The sequence below is a fragment of the Balaenoptera ricei genome, chromosome 3 (assembly GCF_028023285.1).
Source record: "Balaenoptera ricei isolate mBalRic1 chromosome 3, mBalRic1.hap2, whole genome shotgun sequence".
NCBI lineage: Eukaryota > Metazoa > Chordata > Mammalia > Artiodactyla > Balaenopteridae > Balaenoptera > Balaenoptera ricei.
The window spans coordinates 90,279,809-90,298,420 of record NC_082641.1 but is presented as its reverse complement, the minus strand read 5'-3'; the positions used below and the strand labels follow the sequence as shown (position 1 = coordinate 90,298,420).

General features: G+C 36.0%; 1 protein-coding gene across 1 annotated transcript in view; it reads right to left on the bottom strand.

The window, feature by feature from the left end:
* The window catches only part of MAN2A1 (mannosidase alpha class 2A member 1), a 159,373-nt gene that overhangs the window by 94,028 nt on the left and 46,733 nt on the right, over positions 1-18,612 (bottom strand). Inside the window, exons 4-5 of the mRNA XM_059916869.1 lie at positions 17,534-17,705; positions 1,589-1,716 (exon numbers count right to left, since the gene is read on the bottom strand). Coding sequence (XP_059772852.1) covers positions 1,589-1,716; positions 17,534-17,705 — 300 coding nt within the window. The remainder of the gene's footprint in view (positions 1-1,588; positions 1,717-17,533; positions 17,706-18,612) is intronic.

Below are 18,612 nucleotides of genomic sequence, written 5' to 3'. Positions count from 1 at the left end.
AAAAGGCACACAGGGCAGAGTCTGCAGGAAACCAGGCACAAGCTTCTAAGAGTTCTCTCCCTGTGGCATCACCCAGGACGAGTTAATCACTCCACCAGTGAATGGGGACAATACCTGAAATACTGTCAACCCAGAAAGCTCACTAGAGACTCAGTGTCCAAGGTTTTTACTGGGGTCTGGTCATGCAGGCACCCTCTGTCTAGTACATAATAGGATTCTAGACCCCCCGAAGGGAAACAAGTGTTTAGCATACACTACACTGTTTGTACAGTTTAAACACAGTGAGTCACTCATCATTTAAGAAATCCAAGTCCTCAGACACCAGCCAACAGCCAACTTTGCAAGCAAGATCTTTCTAAGGATAGCAGTTTCAGATCTGCTATGTTAACTCTTTTCGGCACAGGTATGATATCTGCAACTTACTCTATAACAATCACAACAATAACAATATGGAAAGAGGAAAAAATAAGGCAAATGTGTCAAAATAATGACTGGTGAATCTGGTTGGGGGCCTTATGGGAGTTCTTTGTAGTATTCCTACAACTTTTAAGTTTGAAAGTATTCCAAAATAAAAAGTAAATAAAATATTAATGGGGGTGGAGGGATTTTATCCCTAACAGAAGAATACTTTAAAATAATAAAATATTTAGAAATAACTTCAATAAAAAACATGTATATTTACCATAAACTACAAAATTGTACTGAGAGATATGAAATATTTCAAAACAATTACATACCATGTTGCAGAATGCAAATATTCGATATCACAAAGATTTCGATTAGTCCCATATTCTTATGAGTTGTATGAACATCTGATTTTAATCAGTTCAGAATACACTTCCCCACTTCTTGTTGTAACAGGATACTTCTTCCCCATGGAGGACCCATGCACATGGTTCAGGCAAGGCTGACCCTGCCCCAAACCACTCTCCTCCCATGATCATTTCCATCAAATTAACCAGGCCTCAGTGATTTCAGCTCCTTTAACTCTGGCCTCAGTAAACTGGCTCAGAGATAAGCCCCTAACCCAAAGTGGGTCAAGTAGGTAAGGTATTAAGGAAAACTCCTCCTAATTGTTAGACCAAGAAGATCAGAGTCCTGGTTGTCTATGGCAGAGTCAAGAGAGAGTATCCCGACAACATAATCTAAGTCCTCTGGATCCAACCTTACCTGAAGCTACCCTATCTCTGGAATTCTCAATGACAAAACTAACATTTCTCTTTCCTTTTTTTCTTTGCTTAAGGTAGTAAACTAGGTTTTTGCCTTTTATGATCAAGTGTCTTAACTAATATATAATTAAAATCCCAGGGGGACAGTTTTAGAAAAAAATACTAAAATTAATAAATAGGTAAAATTGATAAAATAATAGGTGAAACAAGGTAGATGACCCTAAGAGTGACCATATTATATCTATGTAACTGAGTTTATGATCCAAGAAACATCATAAATCAATAAAAAAATAAATTATTCAGTAATAATCAGTGCTAGAAAAATTAGTTATTAAAAAAAATAAAAAGCCCAATCTCACGTTCCCCAAAATTAATTGCCCAAAGTAGTCCAAATGAAAGATAAAGATACGAATACATACCTAGATTTTTTTCCAGCCACTGATGTCCTTCAATTAGTTGGTCAATTAAGGCAAAATAATGTGGAGCAGCTTCATCAGGCATAACCCAGCCACCTGTCACAATTTCAAACTGACCGTTTTCTAGTAAACTAGGGAGAAAATAACATAAGAGTTTACATTAATATATATAAGAAAAGTTCAAATAAAAAAGTAAGACATCATAAACATTAGAGACAGCCTTTAAATGTAACCAGTATTTACACTAGTTGTTAATTTTTTTTTTTAAACCAGTGGATGAATTTCAACTTTGGGACCCTGGTGATAAAGTGTCCTTAGTAAAGTATCCGCCCCTCCTGCCCTAGGCAAAGCCACGCAGGTCACTCTGGAAGTTCTATTTCCTAAGGGTATAATCTCCCACACAACTTCAAAGATTCCTGATGTCAGCAGCCACGTCTGATTTACTTCTGGATCTTGCCGAGCACCTAGCAAATACCTGAGTATATGCTTGATGAGTGTTAATTGGAGGACTGTCATTTTAAGCACAATATTTGTTTCATTACACCTATGCTGAAAAATCAGGACTTATTTTAGTACTTCTGACACTGATAAGTTAATCATGCAAACTACAGAAGTAATAAAAATAAAAGTAAAGCTAGTAAATATCACATGCTTCTGGGAATACAGAAAACATTATAAAGTACCCTGCTCCAGTCAGTTATAATGTAGGCTATATAGTTTATCTTTCATTATTGAGCCAAAAGCTCTAACATGATCATTATCTGTTCATTGGGTACTCTTTACCATAATACTATACAAAGTAACTAGACCACAGCCCTGGAGAACTAAATTGTTACAAGAAGACACCTTCCTCAGAGAGAGAAAAAAATCATCAACTATTAAAAATTTGAAGAACTACCTGAGGAAGTGTAAATGTCAAGAACTTAAGCAAGCCTTTTAAGTGCCACAGACTTTTGAGTTTGCGACAAGGTGGTTTTGAAAACGATGTAAAATTTCAGAAGCAAAATCAGCTTTAATAAGGATAAACATCACTGAATGCCTATAGCTAACAGCCAAGCACAAAGCCAAATTTGGTTGAAACAGACCAGAGGCATAAAGAATAAACATTTTCCTACAAAGCATGTAACAGAAGCCACAGCATTAACAGAACATCCAATTTTTTCAAACATATGCATGATCATAGAAACCAATGACAGAGTGGATAATGGACACAATTTCTAAAAATGAATGAATACATGAATGATTTCCTTGTATAAAATAAAAAGATATTAACTACATCTGTATTACCACGGGGATCACCAAATAATACAATTTCATATGGAGAATATGATGGCTCATTATATAGTGTCTAAAGAAACTCCAATGTCCAGTCAAACCTCAGATTCTCACAGGCCCACATCAAGAACTTGTAAGAAAGAAGCTGGAAATTTCTAAAAATTGTATTTCTTTAAGAACACAACTAAATCCAAGGCTATTTTGTCCCACTCTTACTGCCTATGGGACTTTTTTTTTTTTTAACATCTTTATTGGAGTATAATTGCTTTACAATGGTGTGTTAGTTTCTGCTTTATAATAAAGTGAATCAGTTATACATATACATATGTTCCCATATCTCTTCCCTCTTGCATCTCCCTCCCTCCTACCCTCCCTATCCCACCCCTCTAGGTGGTCACAAAGCACAGAGCTGATCTCCCTGTGCTATGCGGTTGCTTCCCACTAGCTATCTATTTTACGTTTGGTAGTGTATATATGTCCATGCCACTCTCTCACTTTGTCACATCTTACCCTTCCCCCTCCCCATATCCTCAAGTCCATTCTCTAGTAGGTCTGTGTCTTTATTCCCATCTTGCCACTAGGTTCTTCATGACCTTTTTTTTTTTTTTCCCCTTAGATTCCATATATATGTGTTAGCATACTGTCTTTGTTTTTCTATGGGACTTTGCTTGCAGTTAGTTCTTCTTGTCTTTCTGGTGATTGCCTGATTTAGCCACACCCTGGAAGCTATGGACCAGTCCCACCCCTTATGCCTATGAGCAGTATTTGGAAGCCTGAGATGTCAGGACAGATTCGGGATTTAATCTCTAGTCATCAAATATAGAAACTTGACCTCCTTATCTCAGTATTCCAATAAACAGATCTTCTGGAAAATATCAGAAATAAATTGGTCAAAACAAATTCTTTGCTGCTCCTGAAAAGAGAATAGAAACTATAAATTAACTAATCTGAATATTAAATGGAAAAAAATCACTCCAGTGATGGAATTTCTCACCTATATCAGTCAGTTTTATTTTGCTACATATTCCCTGTCCCATAGGCATAAATGGGCTCCAAGAAAAGACAACCAAGCAAAGAATCACACATATTATATTTCCTCAGCTCCATTTGTGAATAATTTATCCCTTCCCCCTCCGCATGATGCCTGAGATGCTACAGTGATTGTGTACAGAGTTCTTATCTGTACACAATGATTACTTTAAAGACTATCCTATCTATTACTATGGGGGAGGCATGAAAGCCTCTCACTCATTAAAATGTTTTTCAGAATTTTCTTATCTATTTTCTTCTCTCCTATCTTTCCCAACCTGGCTGATCCCAGCTGCCCTCATTTCTCAGCTCAAATAAAAGTCTCTGGGCCACACAGCCTAAATCAACACTCCCACTGTACCTCCACGCTCTATCACACAATAATATTTTTCACAAACCAGAATGGCCTTGTTCATTTACTGCTTCCTCTCCCTCCTTACCCCACCCACCATTATAACATAAGCTCCAAGACAGCAGGGACAAGGACATGTTGTTTTGTTCACTTTTCCAGGCCCAGCACTGAGAAGCTTACTTGGCATTTAATGGGTACTCTGTTGTTAGATGAAGAGGGAATGAGTGAATGAGATTCTCAGTTTAAAATTAGTGGTAACATGAAGTTTGTTATTAGATGAAGTTCACAGACATATGCAAAATAAGTTGAACAGGGAAGGTTCAGTTAAAAAGGAGTGTGAATAATATAGGTATAAAGTGACATGACCTGGAATATGATTCGTGTAGGAAAAATGAACGGGGAGGGAGAGAGAGGAGATGCTTCATGAAGCATCAGTGGGAATCAAGAAATATCTGGACATAGAAGAAAGGATTAAAGTACGAATGACTTAGGGTTTTGATTCCAGGGGTCTAATGGAGTGGTGGTGTTAATACACACAGACAGTGCAGTTCAGTTGAGAAGGGAATCATTTTGCAGTAATAAATATAAATTTGGATAAGGCTATTTGATGTGACAGTGAGGCAGCCAAAAGGACCTAACTGAAAAAGAAAACTAAGTTTAGGGGAAAAGGTCAATATAAAATTAAGTTTTGGAGGAATGAAACAAAGATGAAATAGAGAAGGATGGGAAGTCTGGAGAAAACAGTCAAAAGGAGAGTTAAGGATCAAGCAGAAGGAAAATATAAGAGGAAATTGAGGTGATAAGAAATGTTAAAGAAAAAAAGAACAAATCTGTGACTATGACCTGAGACATTCTAGAAAAGAGTAATGAGGAACAACCTGCACTTCTCCTTGGTAAAAGGCATTTTTATAGTTTAAAAAGCTACCATATAACTGTGACTTACTCAGAAATGGACACATCAGTGGGTCAGAATATAAAGTTGAGAAATAAATTTTTAAAATATTTATATTATTAAAATAGCCATTAAATTAGTGGGGAAGAATGGACTGCGGTTTGTTTGGTTTTTTTAATCTTTAGTCAGAGTGATTTAAAACAAACTCATAAGAAAGCCAAGATATTATGTCATGGAAGCCAAAGGACTGATATTTGAAATGGCTCACACAGGTTTTTAATAAAAACTACATGAGGAGGTCACAAGAGGCATAAGTGATGTCATAATAGCAGGCCAGAAAGAACTTAGGTTTTAGTTTTTCTTAGGGAAGTTTCTCTAATCAGGTAGAACAAAATGGAAGAAAATAGACAACATGATTTAAGATATGAAGCAATGTGACAATGAGTGGACACCCAGACAAATAATCAGGTTAGTGAGTACTCCTATTTCACTCAACTGCCTGTTCTCCCTAGTCTATACATATGAATGGTGAAAACCAGATTATAAACCAGACATTCTTACAGGCAGGAAGGTCAGGCTTGAGATAAAATATTCACTGTGTTAGGCAAAAACACATGCCACTTGACCAGTTAAACAAACAAACAAAAAATACACATGCACACATAAAAACTGCAGAAGTGCAAAAATTTGCCATGTATACCCCTGATTTCTAGAACATATGTGATAAGCACTTAAGAAGCACCTGAGGAATGACAGGAAAACAAAATGATCCAAATATACCTGAGGAAAACACTGACCTAATGACTGAGAAGCACAGCCACCATCATCATCAGGTAGTGATAGGTACAAAAAGTAGGCCTGACAGTCTTACAGAAACAACACTCCAGGAAATACTGAGAAAAATATTTATAAGCAATAGCAGAAAAGCTATGTTAGCCTACAAAAAGTACCATATTTAAAATCGCCATTGTTAGCAACACAAAATAAAATTAAGACAGACTGCAAGCTGTACATTCGACATCTTCGTAATTTTTAAAATATCAGGTAATGGGAAACACCTATAGAAAAAGTTACTTAGAATAAGTACAGGTGCTTCCAAGTATTTCCACTCACTTAGTGCTCAACAAGCATGAATTGAGCTATTTCTCTGCAATTGTCAGGGGGGTACAACAACAAGGACCTACTGTATGTCACAGAGAACTATAGTCAATATCTTTTAATAACCTATAATGGAAAAGAATCTGAAAAAGAGTATATATATATATATATATATATATATATATATATACACATATATATGCATAACTGAATCACTTTGCTGTATACCTGGAACTAACACAACATTGTAGATCAACTATACTTCAATAAAAGGTTGTTTGTTCTGGAAAAAAAGAAAACAGGCATACTACTTATACTACTTTTAGGAGAGCAATGCCTATTGTTCTAATGATAAAAGTGAAAGGATGCAGAAAATTGTAAATAAAAGTTACCCAGATCTAATTCCCCAATAACAACCACTGTTTTAACTCTGAAAAAAAAAGAGGGAAGTACAAAATCAAAGAAGATGTGCCCACCTCATAGGGTCTATTGCTTAATTTCTATCAAGAGACGCTCTGGTTTCTGGCAAATTTTTTGCATGAATGCTCTTCCTAATATTTTCTAATAAACAAGAGATCCAGAAACAAATGAAAAGACAGGGAAAGAGAGGGAGAGAAAGGAGTATATATATGCAGCAAATCCAGAAAATAGGAAACCAGGCACTAACTTTCACAATTAACAACACCCTTATTTTACTTTTTTAAATGATTTGTAAGCCATTATGTACTTCTCTGTTTCTACAATTTCTCTGCTTGAGAATTTGATATAAAGAACTTAAGAAAATACTGATCAAAATTAAGCTGAGCATACCTGTCACAGCTCACTTTGCCCAAGATCCAGAATTTACATTTATGAATTTACTTGCCAAGCACAAGAAGTTGCAAATCATTTTCTCTGTCACTTTTTCCCCTATGTTGACACATCACACATTTGAAATTTGGTCACACACAGAAGGATAGACTCAAAGAGCTTTTTTCCCTAATGGGGAAATTGTCACAGATAACTTAGTAGCAAACAATGCATCATTTAGCAAGCTTCAAAGAATCACAAATTAATTTCACATGAGAAAACGAGTTGAATTTGCACGGGGAAATATGAAATAATACAAGATGATGTACGGTGATTCATTCTTAAATAAAAAATTAGTTAAATGGAAAATTTAAAAAGATGGAGGCTCCCAATGAATCAAGTAATAGTCTAAAAGCATTTGCTCATCAGATTATCTGACTCGTATGCCTTTCATGGGGAATATCTAATGAGAGAGTAAAAATAAGATTTGTTTTAAAAACCCCTCACATAATAATTGGGGAAACTCATCATATACCTCTGAGTATTATAGACACCCGTCTTAAGAGAATATATGAGGGACAGATGGCCAATGAGTCATCTCCTCATTTCTTCCTCACTTCATTCCAGCCATACCCTTTCTTTGAGTTTGCAGTCCATGCTCTCTGTCTGGAATGTTTTTCCTCCCAGTATTTACCTCAGTGGCTCATAGCGGATCCATCAGGAGCCTTCTCTGGCCACCACACTCCACTCAAACCCCACCTAAGTTGTTATCTTTCATAAAATCCAAAACTTTTCTTTCATAGCATTTATCACAAAATTTAATAACACATCTGCATGTTTACTGTCTTTGTCCCTCAATAGACTGTAAGCTCATGAAGGCAGGAATCATATCTGTTTTGCTCGCCATTTAAATCTGGGCATTCCTACTAGAAAAGGGTACCAACGACCCAAAAGAAAAGCAAACAAAAGATATGAAGCAGATATTTCAGAAATTACTAGCTCCTAAAAATGAAAAGAAGTTTAATATCACTCATGAGGAAATGCAAATTAAAACTTCAATGAGATCAAAAAGTTGTGTAACATGTGATGTCAAGGATATTTACAAATAGGTATTGTTACTTAAGGCTGGCAATAACTATCAAATTTTAAAATGCATATATACTTTTATCTATGCTCATTAAAATGAAGTCAGAAAATACATAAAAATAAATAAAAGCACTGTATAGTCAGCCCTACATATCCGCAGGTTCTGCATCCACAAATTCAATCAACTTCTGAAGGAAAATTTAAAAAACAAAAATATTTCCAGAAAGTTTCAAAAAGCAAAACTTGAATTTACCACACACTAGCAACTATGTACATAGCATTGACATTGTATTTACAACTAGTTACATAATATTTACATTGTATTAAATATTATAAGTAATCTCAAGATGATTTCAAGTACACAGGAGAATGTACGTAGGTTAAATGCGAATACTACTCAATTTTATATAAGGATTTGGGTATCTGGGGCAGGTTCTGCAACCCACCCCCTGAGGATTATCAAGGGATGACTATATACACTAAAGATAAAGATACACTGTATGCATTCACAAAAGACCAGAAACAAAACTACAGGATCATTAATCAGGAGAAGTTACATAAATTAAGGCCCACTCATAACAAACACTTTTATATAGTCTTTAAAAAGAAAGGTTACTGAAAGGTTCTCCAAGATATATTAAGTTTAAAAACCATGGTACAAAACCCATTAGGGGCTATTATCCAAAAAAAAAAAGTAAGAAAAGAAAAGAAAAACAGGAAACCGGTATTGATAAGGAATGTGGAGAAACTGGAAAGCTCAGGTACTACTGGTGGCAATGTGAAATGGTGCAGCTGTTGTGGAAATCAGTATGGGAGTTCTGTGAAGTATTAAACATAGAACTGCTATATGATCCAGCAATTCCACTTCTGGGTATATACACAAGAGAACTGAAAGCAAGGACTCAAACTGATATTTGTGTACACATACTCATAGCAGCATTTTTACAATACCCAAAAGGTAAAAACAATCCAAACGTCCATTGATGAATGAATGAAAAAACAAAACATGGTATATTCATGCGATGGAATATTATTCAGTCCTAGAAAGGAAGGAAATTGACACATGCTTCCACATGGATGAACCTTGAAGACATTATGTTAAGTGAAATAAGCCAGACACACAAAAAAACAAATATTGTATGATTCTACTTATATGGGGTACCTAGCATAGTCAAATTTATAGAGACAGAAGGCAGAATGGTGGTTGCCAGGGCAGAGGTGAAGGGGAATGGGGAGTTATTAATAGGTATAGCATTTCAGTTTGGGATGATGAAAAAGTTCTGGAGATGGTTATGGTTGCAAGACAATGTGAATATATGTAATGCCACTGAATGTCACACATAAGATCATTAAAATGGTAGATTTTAAGTTACGTACATTTTACCACAATAAAAAAAAAAGATGCATTCAAAAAAAAAAAGCACAATGTGCATGGCATGCTATCATTTGTATAATATGAATGTGTCTTTGCACATATGTACATGCACATATTTTTCCTGTGTATCTATAAATTAGATAAGCATCTGGTCAAAGTAGCTGCCTCCTGTGAGAAGAGATAGATGCCAAGAAGACAGGAGTAGTCAGCACCTTACCTTTCATTGTATACCCTTTATATATTCAGGCTTATATTAAAATATGAATTAAATAAAAATTTTTTCTAAACTATAAATGTTATACTACCCTGATTTCTCCTAAGCACTAAAAATAAACAAAACTATAGCATAAAATAGTCACGAAATTTTATTTAAGAATATTTCTTATATTAGACAATTGAATTAATAGTTTCTGTTAAGTTTTAATAAGATACACTTGAAATATTTCACTGTATAGTAAATATTACTTCATTTTCTCATTTTTCTAAAACAAAATAAACTGTTCATTCAAATAAACTAGAAAATATATGAGGTTGAAGAATAAAATTTAAAAATCCACTCAATATCTTGCTATAAATGCATAAAGGGTTATGGTAGGCATAGTTTTTAATCAATTTATTTCACTTAATACTATATACCATGAACATCTTTCCATGTTAATAAACAGACATATATCATTATGTTTATGGATGTATTGTATTTTCTAAAGTATTTATAATTGAGATATAACAACAAATAATATACATGTGTTCAGTTTGATGTATTTTGACAACTGTTTATACCCCTGTTACTACCCAAAACAACTGATATTTGTACACTCAGACATAGGCTATTCCCATCAACTCAGAGAGTTCCCTTCTGCCCCTTTCCAATCAATTCCTACCTTACTCCCCCCACACAAAAAAGACATTCTTATTTAGTGATTTATATCACAATAGATTGGTTTAGTTACTCTCAGACTTCATAAAATGGAGTCATACAATACTCTTTGGTGTCAGGATTCTTGTGCTAATGTGTTTGTTAGATTCATTCATACTTCTGTGTATTTCAGTAACTCATTATTTTTCATTGCTGAGTGGTACTCCATTGTTTAAATATGGCACAAAATTTTAATCCAATATCTTATTGATGGACATTTGAACTGTTTCCTGTTCACCAAAACATTGGTGAACATGTTTTTATTTTTCTTGGATAAATTCCTAGGAGGGAGCTCCCAGGTCACATGATGTATATTTAACTTCAGAGAGAATTCCAGTTGCAGCACATTCTTCTCAAGCCTTGGTGTTGTCAGTCTTTTTGATTTTAGCCATTCTAAGGTGTTTGGGATAGTATCTTGCTGTAGTTTTAATCTGCATGTCCCAGATGACCACATATTACTCAGCCCCTACATGCACACCCTCCCTTGCACTGTTGCAGCCTAATAAACTTCTTTCAGGTGTTTGAACATGCCACGTTCTTGCTAATCCCTGGCCCGTAATCACAATTCTCCTCTCATAACCTGGAATTCCTTCCCCACCCTCTGCCACCCTCTTTATACCTGGCTAGTTCTAACAGCTTTTCAGGTTTCAGCTTGAATACCACCTGCTTCAGGAAGCTTTCCAAGACCCACTTCTTGCTTCCATAGAAGGAAATGCTTTATTGTGATACTGTGTTAATTATATTGTCTTCCTTGCTCTGCCCTGAGAGTTGGGATCAGGTAAGTCTCACTCACTTCCTGTATCCCTGGAGTCTAGCACAGTCAATATTTGTTGGATAGATGATGGAGAAAATACGGGAAGGCTTTGGAGATGAGGTAATATTTCAGCTGAGTATTGAAGAATAAATAGGATTGAGATTATCCAATGCACAAAAGGAAAAAAATATTCTCAGCTAAACTCATGGGCAAGTTCCTAAGAAGCAGGAAATAACCTGTGACTGAGGACACCCACGTGGCTCAGCATGGCTAAGAGTGGGGTGTGAGGCAGGAAGTGATCTGAGGTAAGGGTGGACAAGCAGGGAGGAATCAGAGGACAAAAGCAAGGATGTGCCAGGCAAAGGAGGTTGCGCTGTACCTTTTGACAATGAATTGTCACTGAAGCATTTGAAAGCCAAGAAGAGACATGGGCAGACTCATATATTAGAAACCTAATTCTGTGGGTGAAACGGAGGACACCTGGAAGTGGCAAAGTTGGAAACAGGAAGACCAGCTGGAGGTTTTCATTACAGCAGGAAACAAGAGTAAGGGGGATAGAGCGGGGGGGGGGGGGGGGTGTGTGTGTGACTGTGCAGAGACACTAACAAGGCACAGCTGACAGGCTTGTGGGGACTGACTGGATGACACGAACAGCAGACCGGAAGGCAGAGCACACAGTGGGCAGGAGCACTGGTTGTGGGGTGAGCCTTCCTGGTTCTGGTCCTCACTCCACACTTAATCGCTGGGGGACCTTAGGCGCATTCCTTACCACCTCTGCATTGGTTGCCTCAGCAGTAGAATGAGAATAATGAAGGATCTTAACACATAGGAATGTTACAGGATGGGCTGAATGAATACATCTAAGTGTTTAGAACAAGCCTCCTACGTTGAGTACAGAGTAAGCATTCAATAGTGTTAGCTGTTACTGTTACCCTTAACTAGGGAAGAAGAACGAAATCGAGGTTGGAGCTTTAGATCTGGAAGCAGCCCACACACCTGGAAATTAAAACAGCAGTGTGGCAGGGCATGCAAAATGAGGAGAACCAACGGTGCTACCCCACAGATAAGAACTGGGATATTTAGGAAAGAGCAGAGGAGGGAGTCAGAGGGATGATGACAAAGGGATGTTCAGCAATGCAGGACTAGAACCAGGAGAGAAAGAGCTCTGGCTCACAGAAGACAAAAACCAAAAAACAAAAAAGGAAAGAATTTCAAGGAGAATGGAGTGGTCAGTGTCAATCCTGCAAAGAAATCCTCCCAGAGGACTGAAGAAGTATCCAACAGACAGAGCGGCTGAGAAGTCCTCATGGCTTTTGCCTATAGCTGATGTAAACAGAAGCCAGCAGCTGAAGTGAACGAGAGGTGAAAGCAAAGCAAAGACACCTCAATCCAGATGAACTGGAATTGGAGCGGGTGGGGATGGGATACATACTTTCTAAAATAAATGTACACCACTGCTTCAACTAGTAGAACCAAAGTTATTTTAGACACTGGTGCACTGCTTTGATTCCTTTGATGAAATGCTATGTATCTTTAGGCTCTAAACTAAATCCAAATCTGCAATTTACTCTGAACATGACACACCGTAACTTCTCACTGCTCTGCAAATTTTACAGCAGGCTTTGGTTAAATAGCACAAAATCTGACCTGTATAAAATGTATAATAAATTAGTTAGTATAAGAACTTTAAAGGTATTTTTTTTTCTAGTGAACTCATAATGCAGAATGCATGTAAGTTTGCAAAATGTAAGTTTGGATTTGTATTATTTGTATTACTTAAGAAAGTAATCTCAAACTTTTCTCTGATTTCAATAAGCAGAGATAGTTATAAGGACAGGGTAGAAGGTTCACTTAACTATAAACCTGGGAAAAAAGAAGTAAGAGAATGGTAGATTAGATAAAGACTTCGCGGTCTCAGCAAAGCAATGAAATCCAGCAATGCAGTGAAGACACAGTATCTAACGGTACCCTTCCCCACTCACACATTTGGAGCCTTATTTTATACCAAAAGGTCCACACAGAGAAGCTGGTCAAGATTCTGGCAAACACATAAACTGTTCTAGGTTCCAACAGCCCAGTGCGCTTCTCAATTGAACACTGGTCCCAACAGCAGAAGCAGATGCAATGTAAAAACTCTTTCAATGTCTCAGAGCCCAGAGAGGAAAAATGAATATGTAATATGCTGGGTGCTAGTCAAAGGAAACGCTAAGGCTAATGTTTCAGCTGTTTGACTCTGAATAGGGTTCACATTTTGCTGTATTATAAACGTCATGCAGTACTTAACTGCATTTAGCCAAAAAGTATTCAAATAGAAAGCCTAAAAAGTAAAAAGAGTGTTAGCATACCAGTCATTTTCAAAATAAAACAAGCGTAGATGGAAAATGTGCTGATTATAACAAGGCAGTTTCTTTTAAATCCAATGGATATGTATTACAAGTAGGAACCATGACTATACTTGATTAAATTACTCTGAGTCACACAAAATAAAAAAGCTAGATGTTGTTTGCATGGATCTCCTTTTAGTTAACTAGATTTTCATTTCTGAAAGCTGATAGAGCCGAATACTGCTGCCACAGGGGGGAAGAAGCAAACAAGTCATTGCTAGCATAGATTATGAGGATCACTTGAGTTATGTTTCTGTTAAGTTCCCACAATCAACTGATATTCTTCAGGGACAATAAAAGCTTACACAGAACTCTGCTAGAATTAACAGGTTCTTCTCTTCAACAGCTAGCTTGCAAATTTAGGTACAGATATTTAATCCACAGACTCATCTTCAAAAAGAGGAAAACAAGGCATTGCATAAGCATTACAGTAGTAGTCAAAAAAATTCTATCATTAATGCCGCTTAGTACAAGCTCAGAATTTTAAATAATGGGAGCAAACCTATGTATCTATTAAGTTTTTCTGTTTGTTTGTTTTGTTTTTTCTGGAACCCAGCTCTCCAACAAAGGATTTGAGGAGAAATGTATCAGCTAGCTTTCTTGGTCGCAAGCAACACTGACTGACTCTGAACAGGAAATGTATTGGGGGACAGTCCTGGGTACACAGAATTGAGGACAGGCTAAAAGTCCAGGCTTAACAAAGGACTGGAAAAAAATGAGAGGCCATGCTACAGGCATGACAGGGTCCGTGACACAGAGGAAGAATCTTGCGGATGCACCAGTGCTGTGAGGGCTGACCTGCAACCTTCCCTCCATTCTGCTTCCCTTCTTTCCATCTCTGTACCCTCGCTTCACTCTAAAGGCTCAAAACCCTGGGAAATAATATATTGATTAGCTGAGCTCAGATCATAACTGACCTATCTGACCTGGGGCAGGACAATGAAGGATCTGACTTCTGTGTTTGGAGACCATTTCCTAAAAGGAAATCAGGTGAAATGGATGGGAAACAAAGTGTTCGGTTAGAAAAGGAAGGGCTTTGAGTCGGGTTACACTCTCTGTTTTGAAACAAATTCCAGGTGTGGATACATGTTATTGCTCATGGATGAATTAAAAGGAAGGAAAATGCTTGGACTTACAGACAACAATATAAAGAACCCAGAACTAAAGGGTAATTTAAAAGCATAGTTAAAACCAAGCATTTGAAGCCAGAAAAGAACAGGCTCCACACCATCGAGAACAATGTGAGGTGGGAAAGAAAACAAAAAACCTTGAGAAAAACCTCACATAATGCAGTAAATATAACCAAAAAATTAAAATTAAAATGCATATGCCAAAGAGAGACCAGAGACTTAACAACTAGATAACTGAATTCTAAAACAAATGAAATAAAAACAGTAATTAGTAAGAGCAAAAACACATAAGTTGAAAATATTTGAATTGATAGATGGAAAATTTAATAAGTTGTGCATACCTAGATATATGGCAAAAGTGTGGAATTTTAGGGATCAATGGCACTGTTTCTCAAAAATCTAAAGAATAAAAATTGTGCAGTCCATATTCTCTGACCACAAGACATTAAAACCACCTTTTAACACCTAAAGTATAACTGGGAAAAAAATAGGAATTTGAAAATTTTCCTAACATACTCAAGTCAAAGAGAAAACAATACATACAGAATATTTAGGAAAAAAATAACATAAAAATGTGAAAGCTAGCAAGAGCAGTAAAAAGGCAAACACAGAGGGAGAAATGCTCCTTGTTAAAATAAATCAACTGGCCCATTTAGCATTAGTAAAAAACAGGTAGAAGGAATTAAATAAAAGCAGAAAAGTCAAGAGTAAATACCAGTAAAATAAAAATATAATAGTTTTTTGGGTGTACAAAAACCAACAGAAATAGTAAAAGCTTTAGCTGATCTAATTAAGATGAAGAAAAAAATCAGGTTCCCCCAAATAATAAGAAAACAAACAAAAACAAGCAAACAAAATAACTACAGATGCAATAAAATCTTAAAATCTGAACAATCTGAGTAAAACACTATAAAATTATAAGAAACTATGAAGTATTATTTGTACTCAAGGAGCAATATAAGACCTAGACAGACAAAAAAAATCTGTTTTAATCTCTAAACTTAGTAAAAGAAAAAATATGTATAGACAAACACCAATTCCGCAGGGTTTCACAGGGCAGTTCTTAATTTCTGAAACACTGCAAACCAGTAGGTAACTCGATGTAAACGAAGGATTTGTGTGTGTGTGTATGTTAACCTAAAATTAGCTGCTAACTTTTCAACTTAAAAAGTCAAGGCATTTTATGTAACATTTTGGAATTCCAGCTTGTCAAGAATAACTGGAAGAATATCCTGACGACTCTGGTTCCCGTGGCCACACATGGCAGGAGTGGAAGAGGGGGCAGTCCCTTTGGGTGTGGCAGTTACTCCTGGTGCATTCAGGACCCTCAGAGTCTACAGCCTTCAGTTATGGCACCTTCCTGGCCAATCTTATAAGCATTTTAAGCATGCTATCGGGGGGGAAAAAATGTCTGATAGATAATAATGGAACACCAATTCTCTCCAAATTACCTTTAAACGTTTATGTCAATATCTATCAAAATCCCCCTCTTTTTTTTTTTTTTTTGATAGGGTAGGAAGAATTTAGCAAGTTAATTCTAAAGCTCTCTGGGAAAATTAAGTGGTCACTCATTAAAAGAACTTTTCAATAAAGAGAAGCAAGAGGAGATTTAAACTGTCTGTTATTGAAACACATAAGGCCGCAACAATTACGCTTAAACAGAAAAGTCCATGAAAGAGGTCAGAAAGCCCAGAAATCAATGCATATTGAAATACAGTAAAGATGGCACTTCAAGTCAGTAGAAAAGAATGGACTATGTAAGTCTTAGGGAAGCAGCACAGCACAACGTGCAAGGGAACAAACAGCCTGTGGGGCTGGACTGGATGGTAACTAGCGCAGCACGTGCAGCTGGGTGACCCTGGATGACAAGTGGCCTTATCTGTAAAATCAGGATCGTCATTGTATCTACTTCACAGGATTGTTGCGAGGATTATCAGTTATCATTTGCAAGCTACTTCAAACAGGAAGTAATACAGTAAGCACTGTATATGTGATGTTAAATAAGTAAAAGAAAGCAATTTACGCTAAGACAATCCTTAAAGTCCTGGGAGCAGGGAGGAGGGAGACATGGGGAGCAAAACCTCCCATCACACCACATTAAAAAAATAAACTGGAGGATTTATAAAAGTGAACAATAAAAAACTAAATTGGGGAAAAAAAGACTATCTCATCTCTTGGATTGGGGAAGACTTTTAAAATATGACAGCATATTAAATATGACAGCAAAGTCAATCAAGAAAACAGATTAATACACTTGACTAAATAAAAATTTTAAAAGTCTTTATATCAAACACTAAGAATTAAGAAGAAATATAAAGCTTCAGGAAAAATAAAGGTTGGTATGTGTATATAAATATTCTTACAAATCAGTAAGAAAAAGTACATGATCAAGCAACTCAAAAAAAAGCTCTGCTTGTATATATGAGAAAACATGGAACACTATCACTAATCAAAAATTCACATTTTTCACCACTTAAATTGGTCAAAGTTTTAGAAAAAATTATACTGTTGCCTAATATGCAGAGAAATTGGTACCTTTCTATATGGAAGATTGAAGAATACACTGAAACCACTCTTCCAGGGGTCACTTTGATTATATGCTTCAAAAAATCTTTAAAATATTAAGCCCCTTTGACCTAGTAATTCCATTTCTAGGACAAAGCTGGAACATAAGGATTTCAATGGAAAAGTTTCAAGTCACTTTTTCAGAGATGAACCAGAATCAAGGAAAAACAGAATGCAAAGAAATATTTTAAGTTTCAGATATAAAGCTAAGAATTTTCACGTTCTAAAAATTCAACACCTGTTTCACTGTATAATTAATGTTTAATATTACCAAATTAAAAGAAAAAGTTTTAAAAAACAAACCTTTTAACAGCATCCTTCTTCTGAATATCTATAGTTTCCCACCACTTTGAAAGGTAAGAGATCTCAGACCACATAAATTTCCTCCGTGGGTCTTCTTTCAACTTGATGACCATGTTATTAAAAATATACTGAGTCTTCTCTCGAAAGTAGTCATCAAAAGTCTTCAACCAACCTAAATTAAGACATAAATATACCACAAAGGTCTGATTCATACGTCTGATGTAAACTCAGTCACATTCCATTGCATTACCTTTGCATAACCTCACGTTTTATTCATATAAAGACATATTTAAAAATTTAGCAAACGTTTTCAGTTAATGAAATTCCACTTGAATGGATGTGAGACTCAACAAGCCACTAACATTGAAATGATAAAAATACTCTGAAAACTGTACAAATTCAGATATCAATGAGAAAAATGAAAAAGCCAAAAAGCATTTCATATGTAACAATTATAATATCTAATTCAACTATTTATAATTTATCTCTAATTTAAGGAATTTTTTAAATTAAAAAAATCTGAACAGTGTTGATAAGTTGACAGTAATATTCTCATAATATGGAATCAAAATTTTATCCTCTCTCATACCACATCAAAAATTTCCTATCCATTAAGTAACCTAAACTATGAAAAAGAAAATCACAAGTACAAACTCTACCGAAAAGCCAGCAGCAGAGCAATAATCAAACAACAAATATGTACACATCCATGTGAAGTTGTTTTCAAAAAAGAATTGATGTTGACAACTTAGTTCTTTGACTTTTCCTACTACATCTCAAATATCCTGGAAACTTTATCTAAAGACATTTGCAATTCAACTATAAAGAAATATTTTTAACAAAACCTATAGTTCCAAATACAGCCCCATCCAGCAGAGTAATAAAGCAACGTGATGAGTGGCTGAAGCAAAACATACACAGCCACCAATTCCACCTACTGGTGGGACATACCCTGCTGAGAATAACCTCTTATCTATGAAATCTCAAAGGAAGGGGAGTTTCTATAGAGACAGGCTTAACTACTGTGCTATTGTTACCAAGCCTCAAGCATGTGGGAGGTCTAAAATACAAGGGATACA